General features: G+C 42.2%; 1 protein-coding gene across 2 annotated transcripts in view; it reads right to left on the minus strand.

The window, feature by feature from the left end:
• Positions 1 to 16,774, minus strand: part of LOC126094554 (tumor necrosis factor alpha-induced protein 8-like protein) — a 531,244-nt gene that overhangs the window by 21,876 nt on the left and 492,594 nt on the right. For both annotated transcript variants that reach the window (XM_049908988.1, XM_049908987.1), the window contains one exon: positions 15,075 to 15,229. In XM_049908988.1, coding sequence (XP_049764945.1) covers positions 15,075 to 15,227 — 153 coding nt within the window. In that variant the 5' untranslated portion in view covers positions 15,228 to 15,229. The remainder of the gene's footprint in view (positions 1 to 15,074; positions 15,230 to 16,774) is intronic.

Consider the following 16,774-nt stretch of genomic DNA (forward strand, 5'->3'; position numbering starts at 1 on the left):
GCCAACGGCCTTGTCAAAGAGGGCGGAGGAGCGGATAGAGGTTCAGGGCACTCTCTTGTCCTAGGGGTGGGAAATTGCCCCTAAAGGCGGAAGAATCAGCAATGATCAACGACATGAGGATGCAGAAGGCAATGGAAACCACTGCATTAACGACACGTAACGTGTATCCACAGGACATGTGGCCTGTAATTGAAGAAGTGTCATGATGATCTCTCCATTGGCAAAAGATTCCGGAATAGTCCCCCATTCGGATCTCCGGGAGGGGACTGCCAAGGGGGAGGTTACCATGAGAAAAAGATTGAATAATCTACGAAAGGATAACGCTCTACGAGTCGGGACGTGGAATGTCAGAAGCTTGAACATGGTGGGGAAACTAGAAAATCTGAAAAGGAAAATGCAAAGCCTCAATCTAGATATAGTAGGGGTCAGTGAAGCGAAGTGGAAGGAAGACAAGGATTTCTGGTCAGATGAGTATCGGGTAATATCAACAGCAGCAGTAAATGGTATAACAGGTGTAGGATTCGTTATGAATAGGAAGGTAGGGCAGAGGGTGCGTTACTGTGAACAGTTCAGTGACCGGGTTGTTCTAATCAGAATCGACAGCAGACCAACACCGACAACGATAGTTCAGGTATACATGCCGACGTCGCAAGCTGAAGATGAACAGAAAGTGTATGAGGATATTGAAAGGGTAATGCAGTATGTAAAGGGGGATGAAAATCTAATAGTCATGGGCGACTGGAATGCAGTTGTAGGGGAAGGAGTAGAAGAAAAGGTTACAGGAGAATATGGGCTTGGGACAAGGAATGAAAGAGGAGAAAGACTAACTGAGTTCTGTAACTAGTTTCAGCTAGTAATAGCGAATACCCTGTTCAAGAATCACAAGAGGAGGAGGTATACTTGGAAAAGGCCGGGAGATACGGGAAGATTTCAATTAGATTACATCATGGTCAGACAGAGATTCCGAAATCAGATACTGGATTGTAAGGCATACCCAGGAGCAGATATAGACTCAGATCACAATATAGTAGTGATGAAGAGTAGGCTGAAGTTCAAGACGTTAGTCAGGAAGAATCAATACGCAAAGAAGTGGGATACGGAAGTACTAAGGAATGACGAGATACGTTTGAAGTTCTCTAACGCTATAGATACAGCAATAAGGAATAGCGCAGTAGGCAGTACAGTTGAAGAGGAATGGACGTCTCTAAAAAGGGCCATCACAGAAGTTGGGAAGGAAAACATAGGTACAAAGAAGGTAGCTGAGAAGAAACCATGGGTAACAGAAGAAATACTTCAGTTGATTGATGAAAGGAGGAAGTACAAACATGTTCCGGGAAAATCAGGAATACAGAAATACAAGTTGCTGAGGAATGAAATAAATAGGAAGTGCAGGGAAGCTAAGATGAAATGGCTGCAGGAAAAATGTGAAGACATCAAAAAAGATACGATTGTCAGAAGGACAGACTCAGCATACAGGAAAGTCAAAACAACCTTTGGTGACATTAAAAGCAACGGTGGTAACATTAAGAGTGCAACGGGAATTCCACTGTTAAATGCAGAGGAGAGAGCAGATAGGTGGAAAGAATACATTGAGAGCCTCTATGAGGGTGAAGATTTGTCTGATGTGATTGAAGAAGAAACAGGAGTCGATTTAGAAGAGATAGGGGATCCAGTATTAGAATCGGAATTTAAAAGAGCTTTGGAGGACTTACGGTCAAATAAGGCAGGAGGGATAGATAACATTCCATCAGAATTTCTAAAATCATTGGGGGAAGTGGCAACAAAACGACTATTCACGTTGGTGTGTAGAATATATGAGTCTGGCGATATACCATCTGACTTTCGGAAAAGCATCATCCACACAATTCCGAAGACGGCAAGAGCTGACAAGTGCGAGAATTATCGCACAATCAGCTTAACAGCTCATGCATCGAAGCTGCTTACAAGAATAATATACAGAAGAATGGAAAAGAAAATTGAGAATGCGCTAGTTTGGCTTTAGGAAAAGTAAAGGGACGAGAGAGGCAATTCTGACGTTACGGCTAATAATGGAAGCAAGGCTAAAGAAAAATCAAGACACTTTCATAGGATTTGTCGACCTGGAAAAAGCGTTCGACAATATAAAATGGTGCAAGCTGTTCGAGATTCTGAAAAAAGTAGGGGTAATCTATAGGGAGAGACCGGTCATATACAATATGTACAACAACCAAGAGGGAATAATAAGAGTGGACGCTCAAGAACGAAGTGCTCGTATTAAGAAGGGTGTAAGACAAGGCTGTAGCCTTTCGCCCCTACTCTTCAATCTGTACATCGAGGAAGCAATGATGGAAATAAAAGAAAGGTTCAGGAGTGGAATTAAAATACAAGGTGAAAGGATATCAATGATACGATTCGCTGATGACATTGCTATCCTGAGTGAAAGTGAAGAAGAATTAAATGATCTGCTGAACGGAATGAACAGTCTAATGAGTACACAGTATGGTTTAAATCGGAGAAAGACGAAGGTAATGAGAAGTGTAGAAATGAGAACAGCGAGAAACTTTACATCAGGATTGATGGTCACGAAGTCAATGAAGTTAAGGAATTCTGCTACCTAGGCAGTAAAATAACCAATGACGGACGGAGCAAGGAGGACATCACAAGCAGACTCGCTATGGCAAAAAAGGCATTTCTGGCCAAGAGAAGTCTACTAATATCAAATACCGGCCTTAATTTGAAGAAGTAATTTCTGAGGATGTACGTCTGGAGTACAGCATTGTATGGTTGTGAAACATGGACTGTGGGAAAACCAGAACAGAAGAGAATTGAAGCATTTGAGATGTGGTGCTATAGACGAATGTTGAAAATTAGGTGGACTGATAAGGTAAGGAATGAGGAGGTTCTACGCAGAATCGGAGAGGAAAGGAATATGTGGAAAACACTGATAAGGAGAAGGGACAGGATGATAGGACATCTGCTAAGACATGAGGGAATGATTTCCATGGTACTAGAGGGAGCTGTAGAGGGCAAAATCGGTAGAGGAAGACAGAGATTGGAATATGTCAAGCAAATAATTGAGGACGTAGGTTGCAAGTGCTACTCTGAGATGAAGAGGTTAGCACAGGAAAGGAATTCGTGGCGGGCCGCATCAAACCAGTCAGTAGACTGATGGGGGGGGGGGGGGGGGGGGGGGGGGGGACACCTGCTCTACCCACGACAGAAGGGATGTGAGCACCCCATTCCATATCCTTACAAAGTGTTGCACCCAGGTAGTTATGTCAGTTGACCAATTCCAACAGTGACTCACTGATATTATAGTCATAGGGTACTACATTTTTTCATTTTGTGAAGTGCAAAATTTTAGATTTCTGAACATTTAGAGCAAGTTGTCAATCTCCGCACCACGTTGATATCTTATCAAGATCTGACTGAATATTTATGCAGCTTCTCTCAGATGGCACTTCATTATAAATAACTGTATCATCTACAAAAAGCCTGAGTTTACTATTAATATTATCTGCAAGGTCATTAATATACAACATGAACAGCAAGGGTCCCAACACACATCTCTGGGGCACAGCCAAAGTTACTTCTACATCTGATGATGACTCTCCATCCAAGATAACATGCTGTGTCCTCCCTACCAAAAAGCCCTTAATTCAGTCACAAATTTCGCTTGATACTCCATATGATTGTACTTTTGACAATGAGCATACATGCAGTACTGAGTCAAATGCTTTGAAAATAGAGAAACACTGCATCTACCTGGTTGCCTTCATCCAAAGCTTTCAGTATATCACGTGAGAAAAGTTCGAGTTGGGTTTCACATGATCGATGCTTTCAAAATCCATGCCGGTTGGCATTGAGGAGGTTGTTCTGTTCAAGATTCCTCATTATGTTAGAGCTCAGAATATGTTGTAAGATACTAAAACAAATCGATGACGAGGATTTTGAATGGTAGTTTTGAGGATCACTTCTACTACTCTTCTTGAAGACAGGTGTGACGTGTGCCTTTTCCCAAGAAGTGGGCATGGGTTTTTTGCTCAAGGGATCTAAGATAAATTATAATTAGAAGAGGGACTAACTTAGCCACAAATTCAATATAGAATCTGACAGGGATTCCATTGGGGCCTGGAGATTTGTTCAATTTTAACAATTTCAGCTGTTTCTTATCTCCACTGACACTAACACTTGTCATTCATCTTTTATGTGGTACAAGGACTAAATTGGGGCAGTTCTCATGGGTTTTTCTTTGCAAAGGAACATTTGAAAACAGAGTTAAGCATTTCGACTGTTGCTGTGCTAGTGTCAGTTTCAGTTCCTGCAGTGGCTAGAACAATAGAAGCAGCAGAGAGGCTGGTCGGTTCTCTCATGAACACATCGTTCACTCATGTTTTCTCACGGTGATTTTTTTCTGTTTCAATAACAATTATTCTCCATTGTTGATACAAACAAACATATTTGTAAAACAGGGCAAATGCGTATAATCTTAAAGTTTTGTTCTAACTGTGACATGTAAACAAACAGTGACGTACTCTAACTGTGTGAAAATCTCAGGGTGATGCTAAGCTGCTAGCAAGGCTACAGTGACGTGGTACAGAGGTAAAGGTACTGGACTTGTATTCGAGAGGAGTGGGCATCAAATTTCTTTGTGTTGAAGTTTACACTTACTAACAGTCTTTAGTACATATTCACTGTACACACAAGGAGTGAACAAGAGGTACAGAATCACACAGTATATTGAAGCTAAGCTCATGGCAAAGTTCCCCCCCCCCCCCCCCCCCCCACCCTATGACACCCTGCTTGCCTCATATGGACAGTGGGTGGGCTGGCAGCAGTGCAATACTACACTCTTCAGCCAAGAGCATTCTTAAAAATCTACCAAGCATGAGGGAAAAAACAACATGAGGACTTTTTTAATTTTACATTAAATAGATTAATGATGGACTGCTAAAAGGACAAAAAATACATACCATTTTAAAAAACACAATTTCTATGTGCTGATATTCTTCTATGAAAAGGCTCTGAAGCACTGTACTTTCACTTAAAATGTGGAGGACCCGCACTGAGTGAGAAGCATTGTGACAGTACAAAATATGTTCCATAGGATTGAGGGGTGTGGGTAAAAAGATAAGGGTCTGTCAGGGAGGGAAACAATGCTCATTCCAATGGTATATCTATACCCAGTGCCACAAGCAGCTGACAGTGCTTGCCATCTTTTTTCATTAGTTCATGCCTTTTCTGCTTTGACCGATCAAATACATGAAGACTAACGTGTCCTCCAAACAATATGTCTATATAATTTAGAAGGAAAAAAGGACGATTAGGATTTAATGTCCATGGACAAGCAAATTACCAGAAATTGAATACATATTCAGACTGAACATGGACAAGACAGGCAATCGGTCACATTGTTTTCAAAGGAACCATCCTGCCATAAGACTTACCTGGTTTTGGGGAATTGTGGAGAAACAAAGCATGTAACTGCTTCAGACAGTGAAACGAGAGTTATCACAATGTCTGAAATCAGTCCATATTTGCTGCCTGCCACAAGACAAGTGCTGGGAAGAGGCCACACCCTCGAAGTGTTTACTGTGTCACCTGGTAGGATCCCATGACTGAACTGCTTGACATAAGTGATCACTGTTTTGGGAATGGTAGTTTTCGTTGGTGCTCCCTGTATCTGCCTATTAGACCGGTTGCTTTGTGATAACAACTGCCGCCTAAGACCTGCACTACTCTTGGGCAGTACAATTCTGTACTTCTTGTTCACTGCTAGCATACTCAGTGAATACGCAATACAGAGTGTTAGTAAGTGTAAACATCAACACAAAGCCTGGGTGTTCACACAGAAATCTCATGCCCGCTCCTCCTGAATGCAAGTCCAATACCTTTACCTCTGTACCACATCCCTCCTTGTATAAAATTTAAAAATTCAAGCCTTGCTAGCAGGAGAAATAATTAATGTATATGTTGATTATTTATCTGCGTTTCATATGCATCCAGAAAGGGGAGGGAGGGCAAGATAAGGCACTGGCCACATCCTTTAATTCAGGGGGGCAGGGGGCAAGATGAGACTTGTAAGTAGTAATAAAAAACTTCCAGTTCCGAACCTGTTAAAAAGATACGTAACACCACTATTAAATAATTTTCTTTAGAGAAAAGCAGCTGACTGCACTATATCTTTTCCTTTCACTAAGAGCTGGAGGGAGAGGGGGGGGGGCTGGGGGAAGGCTTGTGTGGCTGTCACTTCATTCAGAATAAATTGTGCCGGTTCCTTGGCATGGTGGTAGCTTCACAGATGCCCGGCAGGAAGAACCAGTTCAAAGGCCATGGTGAAGCTAAAAGTGGCTACATTATACATACACCCCAGTCTGATGGTTGTTTTCTAGCATTCGTCTCCCCTGGTTTATTCTTTACTCAAAAAGTTCAAAAATTTAGCTTTCAACCACTTTTATTAATATGTAAGTCAACCTCAAAAATAGAAATTATGAAGATAATGAAATAAAACCGTTAATATGACGAGTTTTATAAGAAAAAACTGTTTTTCAGTATCAACCCAAGATTACTTGTATACAAATAAAAATAGCTTTTGTAATCATTTTCTAGCTCTATTTCCTAATTTGTTGGATGTGCTGCAGATAAGCATATGAGTGTCTAATCACAGATCATTAACTGAAAAAGTGGTTTACATATTCATATTGATTATATCAAATAACATACTTTGCATGTATGCTTCAATTTGGGAATCAAAGTAATTTACACTGAGGTGTCAAAAGTCATGGGATAGCGATACGCACATATACAGATGGCAGTAGCATACTGTACACTGTATTGATGTGATTCATATGAAAAGGTTTCAGACATGATTATGGCCACATAATGAGAATCATCATACCTTGAACATGGAATGGTAGTTGAGGCTAAATGCATGGGGCATTCAATTTCACAAATTGTTATGGAATACAGTATTCCAAGATCCACAGTGTCAAGAGAATGCCGAACACAAATTTCATTCAAAGGACAATACAATGATGACCTTCACTTAACAACCAAGAGCAGCGGTTTTTGCATAGAGTTGTTAGTGCTATCAGACAAGCAACACTTCATAAAATAATGGCAGAAATCAATGTGGGACATAAAACGAATGTATCTGTTAGGACAGTGCAGTGACATGGTAGCAGATGACCACATAAGTGCCTCTGCTAACAGCATGACAGTATCTTCAGTACCTCTCCTGGGCTCATGAACCCTAGATGACTGGAAAATTGTGGCCTGGTCACAAGAGTCTTGATTTCAGTTGGTAGGAGCTGGCAGTAGGGTTTGAGTGTGGTGCAGATCCCTCAAAGCCATGGACTCAGACTGCCATAAAAGCAATGTGCACACTGGCGTTGGCTCACATGGAATGGACTGGGTCCTCTGGTCTAACTGAACTGATCACTGATTGGAAATGTTTATGTTCAGCTACTTGGAGACCAATTGCAGCCAATCATGGACTTTATGCTCCCAAATAATGATGGAATTTTCACGTCATCGTGCGACAACTGTTTGCGACTGGTTTAAAGAACATTCTGGACAATTCAAATGAATGATCTGGCTACCCAGATCACCTGACATGAATCTCATCAAACATTTATGGGGTTTAATCGAGAGGTCAGCACTGCCAGCACTTTTGCAATTATGGACAGATATATAGGCACCATGACTCAATATTTCTCCAGGAGACTTCCAACAACTTGCTGAGTCCATACCACTTCACGGTTCTGCACTACACCAGGCAAAAGGAGATCTGACATGGTATTAGAAGGTATTCCATGACTTTTGTCACCTCTGTGTAGTTTCAAAACAATACTAAGTAGCTAATATTTGAAATATATTATGTTTTATGAGCTTCGTGTCAAATTAAATTCTGAGGTTCTGACCCATCCACTGATTCATCGAATTAGTCTCATAAAAAGTAACAATTTCAAAATCTGCCCCCTAGTATATAAATTTCTGCAGACACCTATACCACTTTCATTTCTTTTGTAACAATATTCACATTATTAACAGACATTTTTGAATGAGGGCATATTGTGGCTGTAACATTTAGGTTAGGGTATTTAATGAAATTAAAATGTTCACACTAGTGAATGAAAAGTTTTAATAAGCACACCGGACAAACTTTAGGTGTGCCCCAGGGCAGCGTAATAGGTTCGCTGCTTTTTACGATTTACATAAACGATCTGGTTGATGGTATTGAAGCAGCATTAGACTGTTTGCCAATGATGCTGTAGTCTACAGGAAAGTAGTATCACACAAAAGTTTTCAGTGAGGATTTGCAGACAATAAATACGTGGTGTAATGACTGGCAGTTACCTCTCAATATTAGTAAGTGTAATCTACTGCGTATAACAAGGTGAAAATCCCCATTAAAGTACGAGTAAAAAATAAATGCCCAGTCTTTGGGAGCAGTAACATCTGTCAAGTATCTGGATGTGACTATTCAAAATGATCTCAAATGGAATGATCAGATTACACAAGTCATGGGCAAGGTGAACTCTAGATTGCTGTTTATTGGTAGAATCCTGAAGCGATGCAGTCCTTCAACAAAGAAAATCGCTTACAATACGTTAGTTCGTCCAGTCTTACGAGTATTGTTCATCTGTATGGGACCCTTACCAGTTGATTCAAGAGATTCAGAAGGTCCAAAGAAGAGCGACAAGATTTGTGTCTGGTACATTTAGCCATCGGGAGAACATTAAAAATCTCATATAAAGTTTGAAGTGGCACACACTTGCAGATAGGCGACGCGCTAAACGGAAGGGGCTGCTCACTAAATTCAGAAATCCGATCTTCGCCGAGGATGTAGAGCATATATTATTATCTCCAACTTTCAGATTACGGAATGATCACCATTCAAAGATAAGGGAAATTAGAGCTTGTACTGAGGCGCTCAGACAGTCGTTTTTTCCCTCGCGCGATCTGCGAGTGGAACGGGAAGGGGGGGGGGGGAATATGACTTTGGTGCGAATTGTGCCCTCCACCACACACTGCGGAGTATATATGTAGATGTAGTCACCTCAGGAGAGATCACACTAATACCACGTGACACCATCTCTAGCCTGGGCAATGGCCTCAATGGCAAGGAAGAGGTTACACAAGTTTCTTTATGCATGCTAAATCCAGATGAAGTCACTCAGTGATAATTAGATCCTGCACACCTACAAAACTAGGGCGATGTTCAGAACGAATTTTCACTATGGGGCAGAGAGTAAGTGATTTAAAACTTCTCAGAAGATTAAAACTGTGTGCCGCACTGGGACTCAAACTTGGAACCTTTGCCTTTCGCAGGTAAGTGCTCCAAACTGATCTAGAGGAGCATGGGAGCTCTCGGCCACACAATGTCAAGGTCCCACATTTGAGTCAAAGTCTGGCACACAATAATATGATGCCAGAAAGTTTTGAATCATAAAGATGTTGATTGCTGCATTTTACCCACTGTTCCAAATAGTCCCAGACATTTTCTGTGGATTGAAGTCAGATGGTTTAGTGGGTCAGCCAAGGTATGATAGGGCACCTGAGTGACAAACCAGTTCTGTGAACAAAGCTGTTCTGATGTTAGAAGACGGGAGTGTTTGCAGAACATTCCTCGTGAAAATGTACTCCTGTACATTTTCATGATAAGTGTTCTGCAAACACACCCATGCTGGTCAACCAGAATGATGGAATAAACACCTTGGATCATGTTAACAGTAAACTTAATGAGTGGGTCAAAATCATGGTGAAAAAACTCCCCTAAAACACCTCCAGTCTGAGCCACATGATTTACACACTCAGGTTAAGCACCACACTTGGCAGTCAGTTCACTCTATGCCTTATATCACATGAGAAGAGGCAAAATTGCAGTTTGCCAGACCACTCTACACCCCTATGTTCAATTACTATCGTGTTTCTGTGTCGTTTGGCCTATTCGAGACGTGCAGCTGTACGTTCCAATGTTGGCATTGACCTGTTGCAAAGTACCCGACTCCAAATGTCAGCTGCACGCAGTTCCCTTCGCAACTTTTGTTGGGAAATTGGTAGACATGTTCACTGACAGAAGCCACTTCAGCTGGTCATATTCATGGATTCTTCTGTCAGTTTTTGGTCAGCCTGTTAGTTTTCCAACCATGAATAATTCCTGTTATGGTTGACATTGACTGTCACTAGAGGACATATCACTCATCTCATGTCCCTGTCGATTAGCATCTTTTTACATTCAGTTTTTTACACCGTGTTACATGGATGTTAGTGAACGCCATTCCTTGTAGGTATGTTGGAGAGTCTGCAATGATACATCAACAAATCGCGAATCTTCGTTCTCAGTGTGGGGAGGGGCACGTCTATACACCATACTTCCTCTCTTGCCAGTCCGTCACATCTCCACATCTTACTGCGCTGATTCCATATACCCAGAGTGCACGTACTGCACGCGCAAACAAAGTTGACACGATGCGGTGGCTGATGGGAGCAACAGTAAAGGCATTTCCCATTTACAGTCGCTCCCATTGGCCACTGCACCGAGTGTCAACTTTGTTTGCATGATTAATACACACCACTTCACTGCCATAACTCACGACAGCAGTAGAGCGTTATGTGACCACTTGGTACCAGTTCTAACCATCTGCAGCGTTTCAGATCAACTACTTTGTTCCTTTGAAGACTAGGTAATGTTCCATTAGAACTACTAATAGTCTTGGGAGAGCCAGCCACGACAAAACACTACCATCTGCTGAGCAATATGTATGAGCCAGGTGAAATACCCTCAGATTTCAAGAAGAATATAATAATTCAAATCCCAAAAAAAGATGGTGTCGATATGTATGAAAATTACCAAATTATCAGTTTAATAAGTCATGGCTGTAAAATACTAACACAAATTCTGTACAGACGCATGGAAGAACTGGTAGAAGCCAGCCTCGGGGAAGATCAGTTTGGATTCTGTAGAAATGTTGGAACACGTGAGGCATTACTGATCCCACATCATATCTTAGAAGATAGATTAAGGAAAGGCAAACCTACATTTCTAGCATTTTTAGACTTACGGAAATCTTTTGACAATGTTGACTGGAATATTCTCTTTCAAATTCTGAAGGTGTCAGGAGTAAAACACGGGGAGCAAAAGACTATTTACAATTTGTACAGAAACCAGATGGCAGTTATAAGTGTCCAGGGGCACGAAAGGGAAGCAGTGACTGAAAATGGAGTGACACAGGGTTGTAGCCTATCCCTGATGTTATTGAATCTGTATATCGAGCAAGCAGTAAAGGAAACAAAAGAAAAATTTGGAGAAGGAATTAAAATCCATGGAGAAGAAAGAAAAACTTTGAGGTTTGCCGATAACATTGTAATTCTGTCAAAGACAGCAAAGGACCTGGAAGAGCTGTTGAACGGAATGGACAGTGTCCTGAAATTAGGATATAAGATAATGGAATGTAGTCGAATCAAATCAGGTGATGCTGAGGGAATTAGATTTGGAAATGAGACACTTGAAGTAGTAGATGAGTTTTGATTTTTGGGGGACAAAATAACTGACGATGGTCGAAGTAGAGAGGATATAAAATGTAGAATGGCTCTGGCAAGGAAAGCGTTTCTGAAGAAGAGAAATTTGTTAACATCGAGTATAGATTTAAGTGTCAGGAAGTCTTTTCTGAAAACATTTGTATGGAGTACGGCCACGAATGGAAGCGAAACATGGACGATAACTAGTTTGGACAAGAAGAGGATGGAAATATGGTGCTACATAAGAATGCTGAAGATTAGGTGGGCAGTCTCACCATGGATCTTGCCGTTGGTGGGGAGGCAACCACAACAGAGGGGTATCTGTTGAGAGGTCAGACAAACGTGTGGTTCCTGAAGAGGGGCAGCAGCCTTTTCAGTAGTTGCAGGGGCAACAGTCTGGATGATTGACTGATCTGGCCTTGTAACATTAATCAAAATAGCCTTGCTGTGCTGGTACTGCGAACGGCTGAAAGCAAGGGGGAAACTACGGCCGTAATTTTTCCTGAGGGCATGCAGCTTTACTGTATGGATATATGATGATGGCATCCTCATGGGTAAAATATTCCGGACGTAAAATAGTCCCCCATTCGGATCTCCGGGCGGAGACTACTCAGGAGGACGTTGTTATCAGGAGAAAGAAAACTGGTGTTCTACGGATCGGAGCGTGGAATGTAAGATCCCTTAATCGAGCAAGTAGGTTAGAAAATTTAAAAAAGGAAATGGATAGGTTGAAGTTAGATATAAAGGGAATTAGTGAAGTTCGGTGGCAGGAGGAACAATACTTTTGGTCAGGTGAATACAGGGTTATAAATACAAAATCAAATAGGGATAATGCAGGAGTAGGTTTAATAATGAATAAAAAATAGGAATGCAGGTAAGCTACTACAAACAGCACAGTGAACGCATTATTGTGGCCAAGATAAATATGAAGCCCACCCCTACCACAGTAGTACAAGTTTATATGCCAACTAGCTCCGCAGATGACGAAGAGATTGATGAAATGTATGATGAGATAAAAGAAATTATTCAAATAGTGGAGGGAGACGAAAATTTAATAGTCATGGGTGACTGGAACTCGACAATAGGAAAAGGAAGAGAAGGAAATGTAGTAGGTGAATATGGAATGGGAGTAAGGAATGAAAGAGGAAGCCGCCTGGTAGAATTTTGCACAGGGCATAACTTAATCATAGCTAACACTTGGTTCAAGAATCATGAAAGAAGGTTGTATACATGGAAGAAGCCTGGAGATACTGGAAAGTATCAGATAGATTATATAATGGTAAAACAGAGATTCAGGAACCAGGTTTTAAATTGTAAGACATTTCCAGGGGCAGATGTGGACTCTGACCACAATCTATTGGTTATGAACTGTAGATTAAAACTGAAGAAACTGCAAAAAGGTGGGAATTTGAGGAGATGAGACCTGGATAAACTAAAAGAACCAGCGGTTGTAGAGAGTTTCAGGGAGAGCATTAGGGAACAACTGACAGGAATGGGGGAAAGAAATACAGTAGATGAAGAATAGGTAGCTTTGAGAGACGAAATAGTGAAGGTAGCAGAGGATCAAGTAGGTAAAAATACGAGGGGTAATAGAAATCCTTGGGTAATAGAAGAGATATTCAATTGATGAAAGGCGAAAATACAAAAATGCAGTAAATGAAGCAGGCAAAAAAGAATACAAAGGTCTCAAAAATGAGATCGGCAGGAAGTGCAAAGTGGCTAAGCAGGGATGGCTAAAGGACAAATGTAAGGATATAAAGGTGCATATCACTAGGGCTGAAAGACCTAAGCCAAAACAAGGCCCCGGGAGTAGACAACATCCCATTAGAACTAATGACAGCCTTGGGAGAGATAGGCCTAACAAAACTCTAGCATCTAGTGAGCAAGATGTATGAGACACGCCAAATACCCTCAGACTTCAAGAAGAATATAATAATTTCAATCCCAAAGAAAGCAGGAGTTGACAGGTATGAAAATTACCGAATTACCAGTTTAATAAGCCACAGCTGCAAAATACTAACACAAATTCTTTACAGACGAATGGAAAAACTGGTAGAAGCCGAACTCGGGGTAGATCAGTTTGGATTTCGTAGAAAGACTTAGAGAAAGCTTTTGACAATTTTGACTGGCATACTCTCTTTCAAATTCTGAAGGTGGCAGGGGTAAAATACAGGGAGCGAAAGGCTATTTACAATTTGTACAGAAACCAGATGGCAGTTATAAGAGTCGAGGGACGTGAAAGGGAAGCAGTGGTTGGGAAGGAAGGGAGACAAGGTTGTAGCCTATCCCCGATGTTATTGAATATGTATATTGAGCAAGCAGTAAAGAAAACAAAAGAAAAATTCAGAGTAGGGATTAAAATCCATGGAGAAGAAATAAAAACTTTGAGGTTCGCCGATGACATTGTAATTCTGTCAGAGACAGCAAAGGACCTAGAAGAGCAGCTGAACGGAACAGACAGTGTCTTGAACGGAGGATATAAGATGAACATCAACAGAAGCAAAACGAGGATAATGGAATGTAGTCGAATTAAGTCGGATGATGCTGAGGGAATTAGATTAGGAAATGAGACATTTAAAGTAGTAAAGGAGTTTTGCTATTTGGGGAGCAAAATAACTGATGATGGTCGAAGTAGAGAGGATATAAAATGAAGACTGGCAATGGCAAGGAAAGCGTTTCTGAAGAAGAGAAATTTGTTTACATCGAGTATAGATTTAAGTGTCAGGAAGTCGTTTCTGAAAGTATTTGTATGGAGTGTAGCCATGTATGGAAGTGAAACGTGGACGATAAATAGTTTGGACAAGAAGAGAATAGAAGCTTTCGAAATGTGGTGCTACAAAAGAATGTTAAAGATTAGATGGGTAGATCACATAACTAATGAGGAGGTATTGAAGAGAATTGGAGAGAAGAGAAATTTGTGGCACAACTTGACTAGAAGAAGGGATCGGTTAGTAGGGCATATTCTGAGGCATCAAGGGATCACCAATTTAGTATTGGAGGGCAGCGTGGAGGGTAAAAATCGTAGGGGGAGACCAAGAAATGAATATACTAAACAGATTCAGAAGGATGTAGGTTGCAGTAGGTAGTGGGAGACGAAGAAGCTTGCACAGGATAGAGCAGCATGGGAGCTGCATCAAACCAGTCTCTGGACTGAAGACCACAACAACAGATGGGCAGTTCACGTAACTAATGAGGAGGTTGAGAATGAGGAGGTGCTCAACAGAATTGGGGAGAAGAGGAATTTGTTACACAACCTGACTAAAAGAAGGGATCGGTTGGTAGGACACGTTCTGAGGCATCAAGAAATCACCAACTTAGTACTGGAGGGAAGCGTGGAGCGTAAAGACCGTAGTGGGAGACCAAGAGATGAATATACTAAGCAGATTCTGAAAGATGTAGGTTGCAGTAGTTAAAAAGCTTGCACAGGATAGAGTAGCACGGAGAGCTGCATCAAACTAGTCTCTGGACTGGAGCCCACAACAACAAGAGCGTGCCATTCAACACTATTATTCTGCTGCGTTCGTTGTATGAACGACGTGGACAACGCGAAATTGATCTGTAGTGGTACTCACGTATGCTTTGGCCAGCCGGTAGACGTTGTCGAGTAGCGAGCCCGTGGTTTCGTCAATGAAGACTTTCGCCACCGACTTGTTGCTGGCCATGCGGCCGAGGATCTTCTTCTGGGCGCGCAGGCCAATGTCCCGCGCGCGGAAGCCCTCCGACATGGCTGCAACAGTGGAAGAGAGTACTCACTCACGGTAGCTGAAATTGACCTCTTTGCAGGCGCTACATGAAGAAACAATGACGATTAGTAAAATATGTTTACGGAACAACATCGCACAGCACACAGAAAGTACTGACAAATACAGTACTGGCCATTAAAATAGCTACACCAAGAGGAAATGCAGATGATAAACGAGTATTCATTGGACAAATATATTATACTAGAACTGGCATGTCATTGCACTTTCACGCAATATGGGTGCATAGAGCCTGAGAAATCAGTACCCAGAACAACCACCTCTGGCCGTAATAACGGCCTTGATACGCCCTGGCTTTGAGTCAAACAGAGCTTGGATTGCATGTACAGGTACAGCTGCCCATGCAGCTTCAACACGATACCACAGTTCATCAAGAGTATTGTGACGAGCCAGTTGCTTGGCCACCATTGACCAGACGTTTTCAATTGGAGGGAGATCTGGAGAATGTGCTGGCCAGGGCAGGACCTGCAACATGCGATCGTGCATTATCCTGCTGAAATGTAGGGTTTCGCAGAGATCGAATGAAGGGGAGAGCCACGGGTCGTAACACATCTGAAATGTAAATTCCACTGTTCAAAGTGCCGTCAATGCGAACAAGAGGTGACCGAGACGTGTAACCAAATGCACCCCATACCATCACGCCGGGTGATACGCCAGTATGGCGATGACGAATACACGCTTCCAATATGCGTTCACCGCGATGTCGCCAGACACGGATGCGACCATCATGATGCTGTAAACAGAACCTGGATTCATTGGTTTGCCATTCGTGCACCCAAGTTCGTCGTTGAGTACACCATCACAGGCGCTCCTGTCTGTGATGCAGCGTCAGAGGTAACCGCAGCCATTGTCTCCGAGCTGATAGTCCATGCTGCTGCAAACGTCGTCGAACTGTTCGTGCAGATGGTTGTTGTTTTGCAAACGCGCCCATCTGTTGACTCAGGGATCGAGACGTGGCTGCACGATCCGTTACAGCCATGCCGATAACATGCCTGTCATCTCGACTGCTAGAGATATGAAGTCGTTGGGATCCAGCACGGCGTTCCGTATTACCCTCCTGAACCCACCGATTCCATATTCTGCTAACAGTAATTGGATCTCGACCAACACGAGCAGCAATGTCGCGATACGATAAACAGGTATCGCGATAGGCTACCATCCGGCCTTTATCAAAGTCGGAAACGTGATGGTACGCATTTCTCCTCCTTACAAGAGGCATCACAACAACGTTTCACCAGGCAACGCCGGTCAACTGCTATTTGTGTACGAGAAATCGGTTGGAAACTTTCCTCATGTCAGCACGTTGTAGGTGTCGCCACCGGCGCCAACCTTGTGTGAATGCTCTGAAAAGCTAAGCATTTGCATATCACAGCATCTTCTTCCTCTCGGTTAAATTTCGCGTCTGTAGCACGTCATCTTTGTGGTGTAGCAATTTTAATGACCAGTAGTGTAAGTCTTGATTTACAGATAAGGTACACAACAGCTGCGCGGAGTGGCCGCGCGGTTAGAGG

This window comes from Schistocerca cancellata, chromosome 8 (assembly GCF_023864275.1).
Source record: "Schistocerca cancellata isolate TAMUIC-IGC-003103 chromosome 8, iqSchCanc2.1, whole genome shotgun sequence".
NCBI classification, from domain to species: domain Eukaryota; kingdom Metazoa; phylum Arthropoda; class Insecta; order Orthoptera; family Acrididae; genus Schistocerca; species Schistocerca cancellata.